The sequence below is a fragment of the Microtus oregoni genome, unplaced genomic scaffold, assembly GCF_018167655.1.
Source record: "Microtus oregoni isolate MIOR12 unplaced genomic scaffold, Mior012 000038F_ref0000394, whole genome shotgun sequence".
Taxonomy (NCBI): Eukaryota; Metazoa; Chordata; class Mammalia; order Rodentia; family Cricetidae; genus Microtus; species Microtus oregoni.
Window position 1 is genome coordinate 22,893,856 of NW_024543097.1, and position 22,164 is coordinate 22,916,019.

The 22,164-nt window shown below is 53.0% G+C and overlaps 1 protein-coding gene across 1 annotated transcript in view; it reads right to left on the bottom strand.

Annotated features, from left to right (window-relative positions):
* Nucleotides 1–17,237, bottom strand: part of LOC121433538 (putative ciliary rootlet coiled-coil protein 2) — a 62,081-nt gene extending 44,844 nt beyond the window's left edge. Inside the window, exons 1-5 of the mRNA XM_041632003.1 lie at nt 17,160–17,237; nt 6,652–6,802; nt 5,603–5,751; nt 3,344–3,450; nt 1,707–1,848 (exon numbers count right to left, since the gene is read on the bottom strand). Coding sequence (XP_041487937.1) covers nt 1,707–1,848; nt 3,344–3,450; nt 5,603–5,751; nt 6,652–6,802; nt 17,160–17,237 — 627 coding nt within the window. The remainder of the gene's footprint in view (nt 1–1,706; nt 1,849–3,343; nt 3,451–5,602; nt 5,752–6,651; nt 6,803–17,159) is intronic.
* Nucleotides 17,238–22,164: the final 4,927 nt, after the last annotated feature.

A 22,164-nucleotide genomic window follows, 5' to 3' on the forward strand; every position in this document is an offset into this window, starting at 1 on the left:
TCAATCTATTCGCCTAAAGATGAAGTCTACTGTTTGTATTTTAAGTCACGGAGGCAGAGCCCAAGGCGATTGAAAGTTAGAAGGGACAGTGATGAGTAAGAACGTGAGTCTGAAGAAATTAGTCTGGCTCAGGGTAACTTAGAATAATTCTGAGCACTAGAGATGGTGTAAGATTGACACAGACCCTTGCTGGCATGAGAGGAGGGGGAGGTGGGCATAGGTAATACTGAAAGGGTTAACGGTCCTTTCTGGGCATGAGGAAGGACAGAGGCTGGATAACCCTCAAGCGGAATAAACAGGAAGAACCCACACTGGGGTGTGTCATAGAAAGCTGCAGCCTGCCAAAGTCAAAACGAGGTGGGAGAAGTCGCCTGAGCAAGGAGACCAACAGTCTTGTGTCGAGTTAGGGTCAGGGGAGGTCATAGCCTTGTTGGCAGCAGCAAAGAGTCCAGAGGCAGAGCCCTTCACAGGCCTGAGAGGAAGGACCTGACCCATAATGAGCAAAGTCAAGGTGACTGTGGACACTGCTTGTATAACACTGGGGAAAGCCACTCAGGTGGGTGGCACGAACCACACCCAGATACATAATGTGGGCAGGGCAATGGCTGTTATCAGCCTCAGCAAGCCTATTCCCAGACCTTCTGGGATGGCAGACCCGGCTCTCTGGTGCCTGCTCCTCACACCTTAACTGTCACGGATATCCTCCTGCAGAAGTGGTAACAACAGGTGTGTCAACTGTAGTTGCTGCCAGTAATGACAGGTGTGGGACAGGGGACAGGGGGCAGGGGGGCCTCTATGGCTGCCTTTCCTGACCTTGGAGGGCAGGGCAGTGATGGCCTCTCTGACATGGATTTGTTTGAAGGGACTTATGAGGACCCAGGCCCAGGGATTTCCCTCGGCTCCTGCTTTCATACGGAGAGCGTCTAGCCGGGCGGTGGTGGCACACGCCTTTAATCCCAGCACTCGGGAGGCAGAGGCAGAGGCAGGCGGATCTCTGTGAGTTCGAGGCCAGCCTGGTCTACAAGAACTAGTTCCAGGACAGGAACCAAAAGCTACGGAGAAACCCTGTCTCGAAAATCAAAAAAAAAAAAAAAAAGATGAGCGCGTCTATTCTTCAAGTGACTTCAGAAGGGAAATCTTGCCACTGGTGAGTGCAGAGCACTTGGATGTGCATCCATACCCCACTGGAGCAGGGCTATCTAAGGACTCCTTTGGCTTCAGTTGTAGAGTGTCACCTCTCCAAGACCACACCCTTCTCAGGAGGTCCCACGTCCACTGACAGATCAGTAGACCAGACCCAGATACCTCCCAAGGCCTGTAACCTTATTCCCTGAGACTCCACTTCGAGTGGACAAGACTCTGGGTCTCTGGTGGTGTCTGGCTAGGAGCTTAAGATCAGCTGTGTGACACAGGTCCTTTAAGCAGCCTCTCTGTGCGGCCAACAATGTCCCACATCAGAGCCAGGAATGACCCAAGAACCCTCCAGTCTTATTCTTCTTTCCCTAAGGGGAGAGGGGACCGAGCTGTCCCTCATGACACAGACTGCTGTGACCAAGCAGAATGGATGGTGAGGTCTCCTCCCAGGAGGGATTGTATGAAGCCAGCATCCCCCTGACTGCTCCTTGCTGCCCACCTACCACTGTTGGCTGCAGGCACCAAATCAGACAGGCAGAAGCAGGGACAGGCTCTGGGGACCAGCGACATACCTCCTGCCGCTCCAGCTTGCCCTGCAGGCGGAGCAAGCTGTGTGTTGTTCTGGCCAGCTCCCTTGCCAGTGTGTCATTGGCCTTCTGCATGTGCTCCAGCTGTCCCCGCAGGAGGGTGTTTACTTGGGAGAGGCCCATGCTCCTAGATGGACAAAACCCACAGCTTCATGTGTGGTGACTTCCTAAGGAGGCACACAGAGCCCAGGGGGTCTAAACCGGGGGTCTAAACCAAGCACTTAAACGGTGCCCTGAGGCTCCCGCGCTTGCTCAGGTGCATGCCCCTGCCTGTGCTCCCAAGTGGCACCGAACACCTGGAAGGAGCCCCACATGAAGCCAGCATCAGAAGAACTCTCCCCAGGGCCAGCTCAGCATCATCTTTCCTTCCCGAGACTCCTGTTCTCCCAAGTTCTCCCTTACCCCCAGCCACTCCTTTCCCTGTAAGAAATTTATAAGGTACAGGAGGCTCAAAGGGAGCCTTGGAGGGGCAGGCTGGGAGGATCTGGGCACCTATGGGAGACGCTAGCCATCCTGTCAGTTTTTCAGACATCAGGCTCCCCAGGGGCTCTTCTTCCCCCTCAAAATGGGTTTTCAAAATGCTCTTCAGCATTTTCTCCCTCCGCCAGATTCCTAGAGGATAAGCCAACCACAGGATGTTGGTGATGGCGAGATCGGCTCAAGTGGGGCTCTAAGGGCTGTTTCTGGGACTGGGGTGTGGTGCATTCAGGCCAAGTCTGAACAAAAGGGCCTGTTGACATCAGAGAGGCTTGGAGCCAAGAGTTCTGCAGTTGTGGTTGGCGTGGTAAGGGGAGCTAGAGAAGGGCACCCAGGATTGTGTACGCCAGTGGGTCATGGTTGACTGTGGTAACCCACCAACAGTGATAACCAAAGCGTCCTGGCATCACACTCAGGGAATGGGGTCAGGGAGCCTCTAGCAATGGCTGTGCCTTGGGGAGCTTGCCCATGAGCCCAAACCTATTCCTGCAGTGGGTGGGGAGGAGTGAGCAGATTTCCCCTCAGTTGCTCTGGGCCTGACATGGATGCTCCCGTGTCTAGGGGGTGGGAATATATACTGAGGAGTGTGGGCAGAGGACGACAAGGCCATCTCTGATGCCAGCTGTCACTTGTAGATGGCCTCTCTTAAGAACCCTGGCCCCAAATTTGGGATATTAAGGCTTCAAGCCTTTCTGATGTCTTTGCTCCCTGTATTCAGGGGTAAAGATAATCACTATTACAGAGACTAGGAGGCGTCTCACTCACCCAGCAGTGATGAGAGGGCTCTCAGCTCTGTACTGTCTGTGCCCTGGCATGTGCCACAGGGAAGGCAAGGGCAGGGAATCTACAGACTGCCCTTTCTCTCCCCTCTCGCTCTCCCTGGCCCTGAGGGATGAGAAGCTGTATGTGAGGATATGGGAATGGTCTCCGGTGGAAAGCAAGGGAGAGCAGCATGGTACCCAGCTCTGCTTGACAATGGCCCTTCCTTCCAAGGGTCCTTCCCCTGCGCCAATTTTCACAGTCAAAAGTTAACTCAGAATAGCTTTGATGGGTTGGCCAGTAGCTGTGAGGCAGAGTGAGGTCTGCCACCTCTGGGATGATGGCCACACTCCTGCAACCCCGATAGCCTGTCCATTGGGCCTCACCTCTGCTGTGAGGCCTCCAGCCGGCTAAGGGCCTCTTCCAAGTCCATGCTATGCTCCAGCTCTGACTTCCGAAGCCGGGCCTCAGTGGTATCCAGGCGGGCCTGCAGCTAGGAAGGAGTGTGAACCCACCTGGTCCACCTCTCTTTAGTCATCCAGGTAGGGCATCTTTGACATAAAGCTCACTCTGGGCAAAGGCAGGAGACAGGGCCTCCCAGGGGCCTGTTCATACCCTGTTTCTCTGTCCAGTGCCTGTGGCCCACAGAGGAGGGGGAAGGGAAGCATACTGGTTGAGCGGATGATGCTTGGGTACTATTAGACTTGGGAATACTATGGAAGTGGTGGGACCGTAGGGGGCAGGGCTCCAGAGGTCCCTGGAGACACTTCACCCCTGGTGGCTGGGAGCAGGGACAGCTGAAAAGCATGGGGCATGAATCTGGGCCCTCTGACCTGGCCTATTTCCCAAGCTGTACCTCCACTCTCAACCCCCATTCTTAGGAGGTGGGAACTAACTCACATGAAGCCAAGTCCCCTTGTTACCAATACAGAGCATTATCCCAAGGGGTTAGGAAAGTAGGCTGGGAATGACGCGGGAGTTGGGAAGGCATACCCAAGGCCTACTGCTCAGAACCACTTGGCCATTACAACAGTGGGGATCTGAACCCAGGGCCTAGGAAGTCATGGGGTCCAGGAAGTTCTGGGAGGAAAATACAAAGAGTAGCAGGGCACAGTGATGGGACACAGGACTGGCCGATGGCCAAAGACCTGTTTCTCAGCCACCAGCAGTGTGACAGTTGGGATCAGAGGACTCCAACAATAAGGCATTGTATTGTCATCTGGGGAGGACATGCTGGACACCCCTCGCCCAGTTCCCCCCGCGTGCTGGGGAAGTAGTTTGGGGCAGGGTCTCCTGGCACCCCCATCTAGCTGGCTGAGCTGAGCTCTGACTCATAGCTTATTAGTTTACTCCTCTTTGGAAGGACATCTGCAGTTTCTATTCCCTGAAGTTCCTTCCCAACACCCCCCCGCCCTGTGCTAGAAAGATCCCTACTCCCAGAATGCACCAGGGCAGAGGCTCACAGGAAGAATAGCCTCATGGAGCTCCTGAGCCAGTCTTTCTTAGAGGGATTCTAGGGATGGAGCTAAAGAAAACAGCATTTCCCATGCTTGGCGGAAAGGGCATCAGAAAACTGGGACCCAGCAGCAGGTGGACACCTTAGGGCTAATGTGGTTGTACTTGGAGGCATGGCCAAGGCATGGCCAAGCATGGCAAGCCTTTGGTTTGTCACAGTTACATGCCATAGGACGAGCAGATCCAGGGCGGGGCTGGGCCTGGGCATGGTTGTAAGGCATTAGTGTGGTGGTTCTCAGCCTTCCTAATGCTGCGACCTTTGAATACAGTTCCTCATGATGTGGTGACCCCACCAACTATAAACTATTTTCTTAATATTTAATGACTGTAATTTTGTTACTGTTGTGAATCATAATGTAAATATATTATGTGCAATATATCTGCGATGCACCCCCCCCCCAAAGGTGGGCACAAGAACCATTGTGTTGGGGAATACTGGCCAGGGCCGGGCCTTAGTTTCCTCATCCTGCCTGCCACACAGAGCTCAGGCTAGGTCTATAGATGGCCCAGTGGTCGATCCTAGGGAGTCAAAGCCCCCACTCTTCTCCCTTACCATGTCCTATCCTTCAGTTCTGCTTCTGAAGCTCTCGTGACTCGGAAAGGATAATGTGTACAAAGGGCTCTGGTCTGGACAACGCCTTCGCTTTTCTGTTCGAGTTTCTTTATCTTCATAGAAAAGGCATCCCCTAGCCCACAGGCATCCCCCAAACCTCTGGTTGAAGCCTCAGAGGTCACCTCTCACTTGTCCCATTCCGAGGCCTGGTGGTAAGTAAGTGCATGAGAAAGGGCTAGGGGCTGGAGCAGAAATGTTTGCCCACAGACTCTGCCTGGGGGCTGACGCCAGCCCTTCCTGGCACTTTCTTCTGTTCAGAAGCTGGCTCTGTGATTATGATTGACAAAGCCTTAGGACCAGCGGGTCATCATTGACTGGGTCACGCCACAGAGCTCCTGGAGCAGACATACTTCTGAAGGGGACATCGGCTTCACGTGCTTATGTCTGGCCTCCATCTGTTGCCCAGGTCCTGAGACTAACTGACGGCCCCACCACTATAATCACCAGTTCTGGGAGGTGGTCCCTAACAAGGGCTCTATGGGGAGCACTGGACTGCAAGTACCAGCTGCACACTCACCCTCTGGCTGACCATGTGACACCTGCTAACCAGTTCCTCCCGCTCAGCATCTGCCTGAGCCAACAGGTCCTCCAACCGGGCCAGCTCCTCTTGCAGGAGTTCGCTCTCCTCCTGTGTATGGGTTGTAGTAGCTGGCAGCTCCCGCAGCCCTGTGGTGAGCACAGCATTAAGATCAGGCCAGGGCCCTCCTCAAACACCCTACTTCTAGGGCCTGTACCAACAGGAGAGGGCTTCCATGAGGAACTTCACTTCCTCTCCTGTTACTAAGCACCCTTCCTACCCTTATTGCCTTTGGTAAACATCTTTAACCTTCTCAGACTCATGCATGGCCAGGCCAAGTCCCTACCCATCAAAACATGTGTGGGGACACTGGGTACCACCCATCATGTCTGGGTCCTGAGCAGTAGTGGAAACGCTGCTTTTTGGGTAGCAGGACCCTATCACCAGAAAGATTGCTTTTCCAAATATGCAGTGGTGTTTCTCTGTTCTTTCCCAACAGTAGCCCGGGGCCATCAGAAGATTAGACAGGCCCAGATTATGACACAAAGCGGCCATCAAGAACCCCAGCAGAAGTGAGTCATGAGCTCAACTGGGGGTCAGGGAGCTTGACTCCTATTTGGCCTCCATGCAGGGATGGATGGACTCCTCGGAGCCTATTCCTGCAGTGTGATGGTAAGGTGTGTGGGGGGCTGGATGGAGGGCAAAGACAAAGTCCAGGATGTCTGGGCTCAACTTAAACTGAAATGTCAACCTTTAGGATTTTCACTCTGGCGGGGAAAAAAATGAAGATGGATAAAATCAAGACACAATGACAAAACGGTGTCACAACACAGAGATCACCCCCATATGATAACAGCCTTGTAGCTATCTGCATGACTCCTGGGGACCTAATGGCGAGATTGTTTACCATTTGGGAAAAATGGGGCTAGGAGAGTCTGGCATGGGCAGCAAGGGCCACAGACAGTCCTAACGGTGTGGCTCCCTAGGGCCAGACCCCAGTGTACGGCTCTGAGGTCCCACAGGTACCTGTGCAGCTTCAGCACTCTCACCTGAGAGTGGCTCTTCCACCAGGCTGCTTGACACGATCTCTCGGATTCGGGCTGGCACAGGGGTGGGTAAGGCCCGCTGGCTTTCTCCACGGACAGTCAGTGCCCGGTCCTCCTTGCTGGCCATGGGGCTTAGGATGGTGTCTTCCAGCTTCTGAAAAACACCCAGAGCTCTGGTTCATGCAGGCTCTGAGCGACTTGCAGGCCCCTCGCGCAAGCTCACTGGGGTCAGTAGGTGACACCACACCGTCACTTCCATGTAGCAAAGACTCCTGGGGACAGCAAAGTGGGGCGTGGCTGGCCACCCAAGCCACATGCCTTAAGTCTCCCCATTTGTAGGCTGGCATTGTGCCAGTCGCAGGCCGTGCTTTGGCAGAAATGAGGTGATCAAGAAAATGGCCGTTTGAGAGGATTCCTAGCTTTGGTCCGCGCAGCTCACCTCTAAGCCTTTTTCTAGCGCTACGCAGATTGGGCTAAGTACTGGGCCAACTCAGACTAAAGGGCGGGCACTTTCTCTAGTCACTCAGTAGAAAACATGAGGCTTGGGGTTGACTGACCGCAAGCGTGTGGCGCTCTTTCCCAGCTATCTAAGCAGCTTGCTGGTCACTCTTCTCGAGTTAGAGCAGTCTCCTGTCTCCAACCCTCTGCTGTTGCAACATCAGAGCCAATAAAAAGCTCGTTCTGGAATGGTTTCTTTGTCCACATTGTGGTCTTTAGCATGAGCAACATGGGCTGGGCTGACTGAATGAATTAGAGACAAGACCTCAAGCTTCTAAGTCTTAGCAGAAGTGGAAGCGGCTGCATTGGAGGGTACAAGGAGCCAAGAAGCCTGACACCTGGAACTATGAGCCACTCTAACGCCGGGCATGGCAACTGAAGTGTTCAAGACAGCAACTGAGGGCAGAAACCCAGAAGTTAAGAAAGCTAACAAGAGGCGCTGGTGAGATGGCTCAGAGGTTAAGAGCACTGGCTGTTCTTCCAGAGGCCCTGAGTTCAAATCCCAGCAACCACATGGTGGCTCATAACCATCTGTAATAAGATCTGGTGCCCTCTTCTGTCCCACAGGGATACATGTAGGCAGAATATTGTATATATAATGAATGAACAAATCTTCAAAAAAAAAAAAAAAAGAAAGCTAACAAGAAAGCTAGAACTCAGTGAAGAGCTCGAGGGTGGAGCCTAGACTTGGTAGACTGCAAGCCCCAGAAGAATTTCGGAGAGCTGCCGAGGGTTCCAGAGGCAAGTTGGGGTACCTAGAACAGAGGACACCGGCAGGTAGTCTGAGCCCAGAGCAATGGACCTTGGTCTCAAGCACGCAAAGCAATAAACTTCTGACTGAAGGCTTGGAGCCATAAGCATTTGGTCCCAAGACCTCTGGAAATTGAGGCCCTAAAACTCAAGGTCATCAATACCATGGGGAGCAGCTTCTTGTCTACCCATGATTCCTACCTAGACATGGTCGTTGGGCTCTCAGATTCTCAGCAACATTTTCTTGTAGCTGTGAGGCAGAGTGAGGTCTGCCCCCTCTGGGATGATGGCCGCACTCCTGCAACCCCCATAGCCTGTTCATTGGGCCTCACCTCTCCTGTGAGGCCTCCAGCTGGCTAAGGGCCACAGTGGGACTCCCCAGATCCCTTTCCCACCTAGAGCTCCTTCAGGTGACTCTCAGCAGTCTCCTGACTTCTATTTTCCAGCCCCCACCGACAACCTTTTCTATCTGGAGCCCTGCTGGTTCTGCCTCTCAGGCCTGCGTTGGTGGGGAGGTCCTGCTTCTCCAAGCGACCCACCTTTCTTACCCATACCTCCCCTTTCTACTCGGAATCCTGAACATCTCTGTGGAGATAAACCAGGACTTTCACTTAGTCCTCCTAAATATAATGACTGCCCCCCCCCTTTCTGAGACAGGGTTTCTTTGTGTATCCCTAGCTATCCTGGAATTCCCTCCATAGGCCAAGTTGGCCTTGACTACAGAGATCCGCCTGCCTCTGCCTCCTAAGTGCTGGGATTAAAGGCCTGTGCTCCTGCCCAGTTGACTCCTCTCTTAGGTTAGTCAGATTGGAGTCACCCCAATATCCAGATTCTCCAGGGCCCGGGACAGGGCCCGTCCTGGTCCCCCAAGGATCCTGCAAAGGTCAAATGCTGCAGATGAGTGAGTTCAGGGCCCGGCTAGTCTGCCCCTCAGGCTGGGCAAAGGCTTACTTTCTCAAGGTTTTGCACTTACTCCCCTAGGTGGTCTTGGAAGGTGCCTCCACTTTGCTTTCCTCCAGAGGACCTCCCAGTCTTGCTCTGAGTGGGTGGTAAACAAATTTCCTTGGGTGCAGCAGCTCCACTGGTGAGGAACAGAGCTCTGCTTGCTACATCTTCCCAAGACCACCAAGGCCTCGCCTGCTTTTCTAGGAGTTGGAAGCACCCAGTCATGGCTGTCCTGTTTTGCACAGGAGAAACCTAAGGCCTAGTGGGGCTAGCAAACAGCACCCCAGGCCCCCAGATTAAAGACGTGATGCTGGCTTTATTTAGAGGTTCCCTCCAGGCCGGAAGGACCCTGCCTCCCCTCCCTCCTCTCCCCGGAGCATCAACGGCGCCACCCGCTAACGGGAAAGCAGCGGTGCAGCACAAACTTGACTCATTCCTAACGTTTACAGAGGGTCACTTATTAGCCGGGACGTCCCGAGAGGCGCTGGGGGCGTAATAGGTTCCAGCTGTGGCCGGGTGCCTGCGATGGGTCGACGCCCAGCCAGAGCAGGAGGGGTGCGGAGGGGGAACGGGAGGGGCGCGTCCCTGGCAGCCCGCCCTTCCCTCCCGCCTCTGGTCCCTAGCGCGCGCGGGAGGATTGCAAGCGGGGGCCGCCCCGCCTCCACACAAACGGCTCGGGGGAGGGGCGCGGGGCTCTGCAACATCGTGCAAGGAGGTCTGTGCTGACCCGGGCTTGAATCTCGTGGGATCTTACCCGGGACCGCCCTCTTCCCCATCCCAAGTCTGGCCCGTGGTGGGGAGTGTGGCTAGGGGAATTTCCAGCGTGTGCCCCACAGACTTTGTCCATGTTGCCACCAGCGTCCCCCCAGGCCTGGGTGGGTAACCATCTCGAGGACCAGGATCTTTCCTATCCAGCCTGGTTCGGGGGAAGGTTCTAGCAGGACCTGGAGAGCCTCTTGGGGGGGATCCTCGGACTGTGGGAAGGACGCCAAGGTTTGGCAAAAGGGACTTCCATGGTCACTTTCCTAAAAGACATCAGATTCAGATGAGCTGGTTCACGTTTTCTCTTTCCTATTGCCTCTCACGTTTGCTCTTTCCTATTTCCTCTCAGTGTGTTCCCCAACTCAACCTATGCCGAAGACCCCAGGGAGGCCACTGCCCCTGTAGGGTGCCTGTGGGTTTGTTTGAGACAGTGGGGACAAACTCCATTGTCTCCTATTCTTCTGTGGTTGTGTGGAGGGAGTCCCATCAAGGGGACTGGTCTCTTTACCTCACTCTCTGAGTCAGAGCAGAACTCCCTTCTAAGAGAACTGAGGAGGGGTCCCCACTGTGCCATCAAATGAAAGGCGACCACGGATATATCACGCCATCATCTGTGAAGTGATGGAGATGAAATTCAGGCCATCCTGGATTTCAGGGCTCCAGGGGCTGAGTGAAGGCTGAGGTTCAGGTCTGGAAGGGAGGGAGACAGCACCAGCTGCCTACACCCCCGATAAGAGCCCCAACACTGCCCACCATCCCTGGTCCCCTGGGAATGCAAACTGCTCAGATCTTCTTTGTAAACTGGCCTCCCCATCCTCCTGTGGCCTAGGAACCCCACACTGCACTTTTGCCCTTGCCTAGAGACAGACTGAAATGGGGAGTTCTGGGGGTGGGGGTGGGGTATACATCCTCCCCCATTCTTGAACTTGACTCAAACATTGTGGGGGGACAGCAGTTGTTGTAGATGGGGGGTGGGATGAGGTCAGGGGCAGGGCTCCAGCCCTCCGTGTATGTTCATATCCAGGAAAGGAGCCTATCACAAGGATGGGCTCCAGATTAGGGCCCTGTCCTATCCTCCGAGGCTCCTGCCCCACAGCCATGACCCTTCCAGATTTGGGATGGTGATCACCCTGAAGGGGAATCCAGGCGACATCCAAGCACAACCTACTGCTAAGGACCGGTGGGGAGCCCAGACTCAGAGGAGCATGGCCTCTTTCAGCTCTCAGGGCTCTGCCAGGGCTGCTGTCTAGGTTGGGCAGGAGGAGGAGTCAGAGTGTGTTCACTGCAGGAGGCTTCTTGAGCAGGGTTTGGGGGGCCTCTCAACTGTGGCTTCCAACAGTAGAGGCAGAACAGAGCACACAGGGGCAGGCACCCCAAGGGGTCCCAGCAGGTAGCCTGGCACCTTCTGGGATGCAGGTAAAGGATAAAAAAACAAGACAAGGCAAAACACACAAACAAAACCCATTAAACCCTCCAGGGGTGTAAGAGGGCTGACTTCTACTCTCCCATCTGAACCAGAACCAAGCAGGGACTGCAAAGGCATGCGTGGGAAGCTCCCACTACCCCGAAGTTCCCCTTGGTGGACTCCCTAGGGTCCTCTTACAGCGCCAGCAGCACTGCCCCACTCCCTGAAGACCAGCAGGGTCTTCCTGTGGCAGGGCTGGTGTGACAGAGAGACAAAGGGGGTCAATAAGCAGAAAGGGCAATGCACGGGAGCTCATTCACAGCCTCTTGCTCATGACTGTGGTCACAAACAGAGGGACAGTCTAGGTGCTGGTACCCCAGGGTAAGAGCAGAATGGGTTTAAAAAGGACCTTGGCCACTTCAGGTTTGGAGAAAGGCAGAACTCGCCCATATCTTTTAAATAAAGAACTCAGTAGCAAGCAGGACAGCCCCCCCCCCCCCAAGTCTCCGAGGGAGAGGGCATTCTACAGACGAGCCCAGTGGGATGCTATCTCAGGCCCTAACCTAGGCAGCAGGCAGAACGTGGCTGGGTGACAAGAGTCCTGGAACCGAGAGCTATCCTGTATCTATCACAGTGCAGTACAGGGGTAGTTAGGCTTGCTGCTAATGTCTGCATGCTGAGCTCCAACAGTGCCCCTGTGTGGCCCCATCCAGTACCGCAGAAGGGCTGCAGGGCCTACCCAGCTGCTGGAACTCCGGCTCCACCATGAAGGACAGTAGAAGACGCTATGACAGTGTGTGAGTTGAGGCAGGTTAGATTGTTTGTAGTTCCTTAGTGCTGTCCACTGTCCAGGAGCAGACGTTTTTAAATCAGTTATCTCGACTTGGAAATTCTGCCCTTCTCCCTCTGGGAAAGCCTGGGCTGGGCAAGCTTAGCACTGCTGACAGGGTCTATGTTAGGACCGAGACTCAACCCTGGGTCCCCAGATACCTGTGAGGCTAGTTTTCTGGATAGCCAGGTCTCTGAATAATCCTCTGCCTTGTGTGCACCTGGTTGGATGTCCATGGACCCTCCTGCACCCCCATCAGTGAACTGGCCTGGTCAAGAGCAGGCCCAATTGTAGGCGCAGAACACTTTGTTCTCCTGCAGAGGGTTTGGTCGGTACTGCTGGACTTGGTACCTGTAATGCCTACTCCTGTGTCTCACAGGCTGGCATTACTTCTGTTTTGATTGACACCCCTCACTCCCACCCCTGACTGTACCTGTCAAGCTGGGGTATGGGCATTGCCCCTGGAGCAGACACGTCTAAAGTCACGAGGGGACTAGATGTTGGCGCAGGGGCTGAGGATGAAGGGGACAACGTATCCTTCTACCCCTATCACAACGCCTGCCATCCAAACAGGCTCAGACAGGTTCCCAGCACAAGTAATCGGGAGCCGTGTTGGAATGGCCAAAGGGATGAATCACTACCTACAAAATGACTCACAGCAGGGAATGCTCAGCAGGATGGAGATGCTGTCTGTCTTATCTGCTCCTCTGTCCTGACACCTGCACAGGCGTCCTGAGGAAGACAGCAGGCCTGCAGAGCATGCAAAGGCCCAAGATAAAGAGAAAGGGGCAAGAAGTAAGGAATCAGGAGGAAGCAGAGAGAGGGGAGGTGGGATAGACATGGCAGAAAACTTGAGTGTCATTGTCAAGGCTTGGAATGTTCTGCTGAGGAGGGCAGGGTCTGTCTCTGCAACATGGGTAAGAGAAGTCTGAGTAGAAGATGTGGTCCATCTGGTCAGTGCAGAGGCACTGGTGTCTGAGCATGTGGCCCTGGGAACAGAGCTAGTCGATGTGTCCTTCCCTAGCTGACTTGTGGTTAGCACCGTGGCCAGCCCACATTTGGGCTACCATCAGCTCCTGTCCTTGATGGCCTGCTCTTCTGGGACCTCACACCCTTGATCTTAAGAGTGAGGAGTGACTTTGAAAGGGGAATATGAGGGGGAGTGGCTAGGTCCCTGGGGATGAGAGCTCTGGATCTTTCTGCCCACCCCAAGACATCTGGTGATCTAGTACTTCGGTCCCCGGGATATAATCAGTAGTGTTTACACAGGGAGTACCCACAAATGCCCCAATGAGGGGTTTGGTGTGGCTGCAGGGCTGGGGCCAGCATGTACCCCAACAGGGTGCTTCAGCTCTCCCCGACATCATGTTGTGAATTTCCCCGAAGGAGCCCTTTAAGTCAGCGTCAGGTGATGCCCGAGTGTTAGCAGCTGTTTTGGGGAGACCTTGGATTTAGCTAGCCACTCAGAGGGCAAAGGGCTGCCTACGATGGTGTCTGACCTGTTTTCTCCTGTAAGGCTAGGCCCTAGCACTACCCCTGGGTAGCTGGTATTAGAACAGGCGGGTCCAGAGCATTGACAAATCGGCTGTGGTCAGCAGTTAAATGAGTGGTGGATGAGAACAGTCCCTACAGCCAATGTCTTGCTTTAGACACATGCGTTTGCAAAAGAGAGTGGGAATGAAAAATAGTGGAGTCGCTGAAAAATAATTCAGGTTCCTATGTATTTAGCCCTGGATCCCTCAATTCTTCTAGCACAGACCCCACAAAAATGAAACCAGAGACCCAGGCATTTGAGCCTGTATCCCAGTGATGCTTTTAGTGGTCCATGGAGGAATGACTTAGTGAGCAATGCATGGTCCATCCACAGGAGAAACTGTCCCTCAGCCATGCTATGACCTGGGAAGACCTTGAGAAGACACTATGCTAAGTGAAATAAGTTGACAGACAGTTCCGTCCACGTGAGGTTCAAAGACACAGAGACAGGGAGCAAGCTGATGGCTCCCACGGGCTGGGAGAGCTGGCGTTTAATGAGAATGACAATTTGAGAAGATGAAACTATTTGGGGGCTGTATAGTGACAAATGCCTTTATAAGACTGGCCTGTATGCAAGTCTTGTGGGGTGTTGTCTGGATTAATGATGGATGTGTGAGGGTCAAGTGCATTGAGGACAGTACCACCCCTGGACAGGCGGTCCTTCATTATATAAGAAATCAGGCTGAGCAAGGCCTTCTTCCCCCAAAGCCTCTGCTTCAGTTCCTGCCTCCAGGTTCCTTCCCTGACTTCCCTGAATGATGGATTACAGCAATAAGATGAACCCTTTTCTGTTGTGATCCCACTGCCCTCACTCCCCCTGACTGACAGTGGAACTTCCTTGTGGTTTGTAATTGACAAGGATGTTTGTGTTCTTTCTGGCCGGTAGGTCTCCACAGAAGGAGTAGAGATATAAAAGGTTGCTGGGCAAAATAAAGGTTGCTGTTCTTCCACCTGAAAAGAAGCCTCTCTGTCTCAATCCTGGCACCCCCAGCAGTCTTGGCTATCCAGGCTGAGCTGGCCACAGCACTTTCCTCCCCAATATTGCTTTTGATCATAGTATTTTATTACAGCAATAGGAACCCCAACTAAGACTAGAGTCAAGGAGAAGAAGAAGCAGGTGATTCTCAGGGAGACCCCCTCACCCTGGTTAGTCCAACACTTTCTTGTACTTAAGAAGCATGTCTTAAGTTCTGGACACCTCTTTTTCAGACCCTTTGGGAAGCAGAGGTGGCTGCTCTGTCTGCTTCAGGTCCCATGATATTAAAAAGTCAGAAGCTTATGAGCCACTACCCTGGTTCATGTCTTGCTGCTACGGTGAGCCTGGCCCTGGTATAGATAGAAATGGGGGTCATTTAGCTCATGGAGCTGGAGACAGGGCCTCTGACGGGTACTGGTGAGGTGCCTGGCTATCGCTCAACATGGCAGAAGCCGTTGTGGTGGGCATATGTGTGAAAGAAAAGAGTATATGGGATATGGAAGGAAGGAGCCAGAGAGTGCAGGAGTTGGATTTGCTGCCTTTTTTTTTTTTTTTTTTTTTTTTTACACAACTCATCCTGGAAGGAAATGGGGGCCAGAAAGAAGCCACCAATCCCTTCTGGGGCCAGTGCCCTATGACCTAAACACTTTCCACTCTTCATTACCGTCACCCCCTAGACTTCCAGCTCGTGAACCCTTTGGGGGCACATTCAAACCACACCCAAACCATAGCAACAGCTTTTGCCAACAAATATGAAAATTTATAATGGACAAGTTCCCAGAAAACTAGAACTTAACCCAAAAGAAACAGTTCGAAAAGTTCTATGCCGTTAAAGCAACCAAGTCAAGAGGGGGGACTCTTCCCACACCACTCATATCACCTGGGTCTGAGGGGACTCAGGAAGCTCCATCTCCTGGTGCACAGACAAGCCCCTCATTTCATATGCAATTTTAGGGGTCTTTGAACTCACCAAGTCAGTGGGCCCGCCCGTCAGGATCAAGCTCAGGGCTCCCAAGCCTGGTCCTTGTCCCCAGTTCTAGCTCTCAAAAAGCCTGGGGGGCTGGGGCTCTGGGGCACTGTGCAGAGGCTGTTGTGGGAGGGTGTGCAGATGAGGCAAGGGAAAGGGGACTCTGGCCAGAGGAAGAGGGATGCTGAGGAGCCCTTCCCGTCTCAAGAAGCAGGTTGAGGTCAAAGACCATGCTCCTGGTCATATAGGAGGCTTCCCCCACTCAACCTCGGTCCTTCTCTGGATCCCACAATTTCCTGTATGTAGCCAGAGGAGCTGGAGGTCCCTAGAGTCCTGCTACAAGTCTGATATGCCTATCTGGGTATCTCATGGCGCCTTCCTGCTGCATGCTCACCTGATGTAATTGCACAGAGATCTCAATCACAGCTGTGCAAATAGCGGGTGTGGCCTGGCAGACAGAACAGTCTCACCAGGCTCTTTATGACTCTTAGGTGACAGCTTCCCAGGGACAGTGGGATTAGGTGCAGGCAGAAGCCCCCATCACCCATGCCCAGAGGTGTTTGCATCACTCTGGGTTTCTCCCTCAAGTACCCTGGCATACACACGGCCACTCACTTCTACCTTGAAGCCTCAAAGGAGCCGACCAGGTCCTTACAGGGTGATGCTCAGATGTGCTGGGCTGGGAGTAGTTTGTGAGCTGTGGTGTGCTGACCACTCCTTCTGAACCCGTCATCAGTCTTGCTCTCAGGACTCAGCCTGAGACCCTGCCAGGTAGAGCATGCAAGAGTGACCTCCAATCTCTTGTCTTGTTGCATTAGCTAACCTATTTCTTAATTACACTTATTGATTTGTGTGCGGTGTGTGTGTGTGTGTTTGTGTGTGTGTATGTTTGTGTGTGTGTGTGTGTGTGTGTGTGTGTGTGCAAGCCATAGGGTATGTGGGGAGGTCAGAGAACAAATTTTGGCATTTGGACCTCTTTACCACGTGACTCCCAGGGATCAGACTTGGGTCATCAGACTTGATGGCAACGGTCATCACCCACTGAGCCATCTCCTCCACCCCAACTGGCTTTAGTACTCTGTGTCACGGTCTGTCCTATGTGGGCAGATGTGTATGCCTATGTTGTGCAAAGGTGCTACTGTGTTATTTAGCCACTTGTCACCTTCTGTGCAGCTACTCCTTCCAGGGGATCTGATGCACTGTTTACCTAGGACCACGTCAACACCCTGCAGCATGGCTTTGAGGGGCTGAGAGCCAGATTAATGAGTGCTCTGAGTCAGCAGGACCATCTGGGGCACACTGCGATCCCCAGGGGATGAGCACTGCCTGGCTGGCGTGGTTGGATGATGACAGTGAAGGGCAAGCAGGATGTGGAGGCTTGGGATGAGGGACAGCAGGACCGGCAAGTAGATGAGCTTTGAGGAATGGGAGGTGGCAAGAGGACGGGGATGTGGGGATGGATGAGTCCATCAGTGCTGTTCTGCAAGCAAGTTCCATGATGATAGAAATAAAACTTCTGCAGCTGACAGAGTGGGCATTGGGGGTCCCCTCAAATTGAACTCTCCCTTCCAGCTCGGCTCCAACTGCTCCCATACCTGGCTACCAGAACAGAGGAGCGCCTATTCCCTCCACCTTGGTGTGCAGGCTGCAAGCCCAGGGCTCCAGGGGGCTGTCCTTCTGAGCCGCTGCGCCAGTCCAAAGGTCTGCGCTTACATGCTCATATTCACTATGAGCACGTGCTGCGCATGCCCCTGGGAGGTGCAGCAGCCTTCCCTGCAATGTCCTATGGAAAATTGCTCTCAAGACCTGCTCTCCAGGGGTCACCAAGGGCAGCCACTTCACTGACCTGGATCACGGTGGCCAGCCCCAGCTGAGACTGCTCAGTGCTGTCCCCGTCTTCAGGGTTGCTGGAGGTGGAGCTCATCCTGGCTGAGAGCAGAGCCCCTCAGAGAAGCAGTGCCTGGACTCCTCAGCACGTCTCCTCCTTGTGCCTCCCCACACCCGTGTGCAGTTCCTGGGGCCACTCACTATGCTGGTTCTGCCCTGTTGAATTTACTTGCTCCTGGGCACCCAACTGCCCCACCTTGATTGTGGAGACCACACACCAAGCAAGCCCATGAGTGTTGCTGCGGCAACCAGGACGCCGAGGGCTGGGTTTCCCTGGAAATAGGAGTAAGGGCTTGTTGTGAGGATGAAGGAACACTGTTGGCCGAAGCCGTTTCCCTGGAGACCTGGAGTGAAGCTGACCCGAGGGCGGGACTAGCCTCTTCCTAGAGCCCCCATTTTCTGTCCAGAGAGACTGTTTGTTTGCTGACCACACCCGAAGGTGCAGATTGTTCTCCATTCAGGGTCACAAACTGACTTAGGTAATGTGCCAAAGAACTTTATGATCAGTAGTGAGATGTGTGTTATGGATGTCTAAGGATGGGGGGGGGGGGGGACAGAGCAAAGGGGGCTCCATCTTCTACATGCTTCCCCCTTGGAGCCTGGCAGGTTACCTGCTCTGCAGTGTGCCCTGCTAGACTGTACAGAATCACATCTCTCACCGGTTATCCTGTTGGCACAGGTCTGCTTCATACTCTTATCGGCACAGATTCTCAACCTACTTCTGAGACCTTTTGAACTTTGCTGCAGCCTCTCTGTTCATCTGTGCTGTAACCTATGCATATGCATGCAGATAGAGAGATATATTTACTGCATAGTACGTGATAGCAATGTTAACATTAGTAATTAAAATTGGAATAACAGAATCTGCCCTCCCCTTGGATGGGACGACCAAGGAGGGTGGAATTGTATGAAAAATGTATGTTATTGAAACTGCTAAACCTGTGTACTTATTGTTATTCAATAAAATTTGACATGGAAAGCTCAAATATGTTTTCTTTGTGTGGGACACACGTGCTTTTCTGACATCGCAAGCTCATGGCAGTGAGGCATCTTCAGAATGTCCTAGGACTAGGAGGGCTGGTTCTCAATTGGGGCCACCCTGTTCCCTATTCAGGCATACTGTCTGATCTCCAGTTTCAGTCTCTAGGTCCTAGGATGCACTCTACAGCTATCACCTTGGTCTGTCCTCCTCTGGGCGGTCTGAGAGGACCTTGGCAGTGTTCACCAGTTCTCCCCTCTTGGCCATGCACAGAAGCCCAAGACCCCGCCTCTGCATCCACCCCTGATGCTCTGTGTGGTCCATGAATGTAGCTTCTGGTATAGTACTGTTAATGGCAAGGAGAATCTTCATGGTCAGCTCAGAGCATACTCTATAATGAACCCTGTGAGACTGGCCATTGAGGATAGCGGGGCTCAGCAGGGTCTCGTCTAGTCCTGACCCTCCCTCCTAACAGACTGGACTGTTGGACCCAGTACCCTGAATCTCCTGTCCTGAAGTATGGGGAACGAGTTCCACCATAGTTGTCAAGGACAGGCTCTGGCCCTGTTGTCCATCCTCCTAACATGTGGCTGATTTGCTTCTATCTGTGGCCACCTATCTGGCAGGCTGTTCGATACTTCCGTACTCGTAGGGAGACTCCTTTTCAGAGGGGCGTTTGTTATCATTCCTTGCTCCACACCTGAAACCTCACCTGAATCAGCGCCAGGACACCGCAAACCCTGGATTTCCAGTTCCTTGGTGGACAATTCATAGCTCTCTGGTACTGAACATGAGCATTGCCACGGCTGGCCTCAGATCTGCATAGGCACAGACACCCTGGTGATGGTGGGAGGTTAGCCTTGGTACCGAACAGGGTTGTAGTGAACCAGAAGAAGTCCAGTGCACAGGGCACTTCCTCCAGAACCTACAGGGCATGCACTTCTGACAGCAAAGGGGCTGCACCCTGGTCAGTCCAGCCTTGGCTACCCTCGAGAATCACTCCCTGTGAGCAATAGCTGCCGCCTCTGGACCTGTGAGTTCAGCACGTGTGGTGTCCACCCTGTCTCCGGGGCACAGAGCCACCAAAGGGACAGAGACGGCCACAGACAGCAGGTCAGATTCCAGAGCACTTCCGGCCAGACAAGCTATCCTGGGGCTGTGAAGCAAGGACAGGACATGGCATTCCTTTGTGACCTCCACCCTCTTCACAACAAGAGTTGTACCCCACATGAACTGTGCTCAGAGGATGTCAGAGCCCAGCAGGGCTAGGCATCAGGGCTCCTTCAGAGACTGAATGACACTATCCTCATTCTTGGCCGTTGAGTGAGGTGGAGAGGCCAGGACAGGGTTGGGGTGAGGCTCTGGGTGCCCAACCTTCACACAGAAGGTACATACAGGTTCCCTCATGAGGACTTCCAATGTCCCTTTCCTACTCCAGAAAGGTTTGGGTCAGGGTGGCAAATTATGACATTCATAGTGCCAGCCGATGGCATAAAGAAGAGAGGGATACAGATAAGGATGACCTGAGGGCTCCCCTGGGCAGAGGAGAACCTTGCTCTCTACCCGCTCAGTGCTCACCTGGCCCGTTCAAAGGATGGTGGTTGGTGGATGATCTTGGATCATGACTGCCAGGGTGGCTCAGGGACCCTGCCCTCTGTCACCCATTCTCAAGGAATACCAAGATACTACCAAGAAGAGACTGCCTTTAGTGACAGGAGAGGGTGTGGGGCTGCTGCTCATTCCCAGTTTGGCAAGGACCACGGCGTAAAGAAATGAGGAAGGCCCAACTCACCGGATCTGGTCGTGACTTCCTGGATACAGCCAGGCAAGCCCGGCTGTCAACAATAACAGATAACTTGAACTTCATAAACATTGAAGCGCTTCATACCTCGGGGCAATATTAAGAAAGAGAAAAGACAACCGCCAGGATATTATGTGAAAAAAAAAATACTTGCAAATCGTCCATCTGACAGAGAAATAAAATCTAGAATATCTAAAAATTTTCAAACACTCAGCAAATACAGCACAACTTAAAATTGAAATAAAGGACAGGAATAGATATTTCTCTGTTGGACACATATAAAAGGCTCGCGAGCCTACAAAAATGTTTGACCTTACTAATTATCAGGGGAAAACTGTCCCGACAAATGTCACACCCATTAGGGCGGCTGCTGTTAAGAAAGTAGAAAAGTATGTTGATGAGGAGGTAGATTAACTGGAGGCCTTCAACGCTTCTGGAATGTGCAATGGTGAAGCTGACTGAGAGCAGCAGGGTACTTCCTCAAAAATCAAACACACGCCACGTGATCGAGCAATTCCACATCTGGGTGTGTACCCAGAAGAACAGAAAACAAAGATGGAGAGATCTGGCCTCCATGTTCACAGCAACCGAGCGTCTGCTGGCGGGTGAATAGATAAGCCACATTTGGCTGTGTGAACAGCTGGATGACTGCTTCGTGTTTAGCGGAAGGGACGTTCTGACACAAGTTGCGGCAGGGATGGACCTGGAGGACGTCAGGTTGAGTGAACTAAGCCAGTCATAACAAGACAGGACTGTGCAGTTCCATCTCTACGAAGCTCCTAGGGCTGTCATATTGACAGAGGCAACCGTTCTCCCCATGCTGCTGTAGCTGACGAGGTGTGCAAGGGGCTAGTGTCTCATGGTGACACAGCTTCTGCTCCAGAAGACAAGAGTCTAGCCGGGCATGGTGGTGCACGCCTGGCTGCTCAGGGGTGTCCCCGTCTGACAGAGGCAGAGGCAGGTGGATCTCTCTGAGTTCAAGGCTAGCCTGATTTACATAGCGAATTCCAGGCCAGCCAGGGATACACAGTGAGACAAGGTCTCTAAGAAATGAAGGTAGATGGTAGTAGTGGTGGCTGTACAATGTGAACTTTTTTTTTTAAAGATTTTATTTATTTATTATGTATACAACATTCCTTCTATGTATGCTCGCATGCCAGAAGAGGGCACCAGATATCACTACAGATGGTTGTGAGCCACCATGTGGTTGCCGGGAATTGAACTCAGGACCTCTGGAAGAGCAGTCAGTGCTCTTAACCTCTGAGCCATCTCTCTCTCAATGTGAACTTTTTAATGTCACTTTAATGCATACTTTAATATGGTTAAAATAATAGACACTATGCTTATTTATTCAATAAACCCCTAAACCCAAACCCAACAACAGCAAAAAATCTTTCTCGTGAACACAGAGGCAAAGGGAGACCTAGCAGAGACGGCACCCACAGATTCTGAACCCAGAATTGGCTAGCTTCTAGTTTGTCCTGGGCTGATTAGGCGGCCCTGGGTCAAGCAGAATGGCCTTGTGTACCCCAAGTGTTGAGGTGCCCCACGTTGTGTTTCCATGGCCTGAGAGGTCCCCCGACACTCCCTTTTACCCTTATTCTGGTACCCCTCCCCTTTGTCTATCTTTTGTGTCCCATGCTCCCCTGAACAGGTGACACAGTCCCATACCCCCACCTGCTGAGTACCGGGGCTACTTGGACCCCTATGTAACTGAGCAGCAGGCAGAGCTCACAGTGTCCCCTTGGGGCAGCTGTGGGGTGATCGTGAGGACATTCTGAGGGTGGATGACAGTTGGTGATCCCAGTCTTGGGTCAGTAGAGCCCTGTTGAACATGTCCCCAGTAAATCACTAGACACAGAAGAGCTGCACATATTATAAGTTTCCTACATAGGGTGTCAGAGGTGCCTGAGGCGCAGATCATCTCTCTGATAGAGGCCCGAGGTTAAGTAACAAAGGGGGCGGTGGAGAAGGTGAAGCAGGGAGACTGTACTGACACCCCTGAACTACAGGGGTGGGAGGAAGGAGCAAGGAAGAATGCAAAGGATGGATGGGAAGATGGTCTACTTGTGTGGCCTTGACACCTCCTCTGTGTGGACAGACACTGGGCAGGTGAAGGAAGAGGTGGGGCTGAGCCTCCCTTTCTTGCAAAACCTTCCCACCTCGGGCCCTGATGCTCGCATT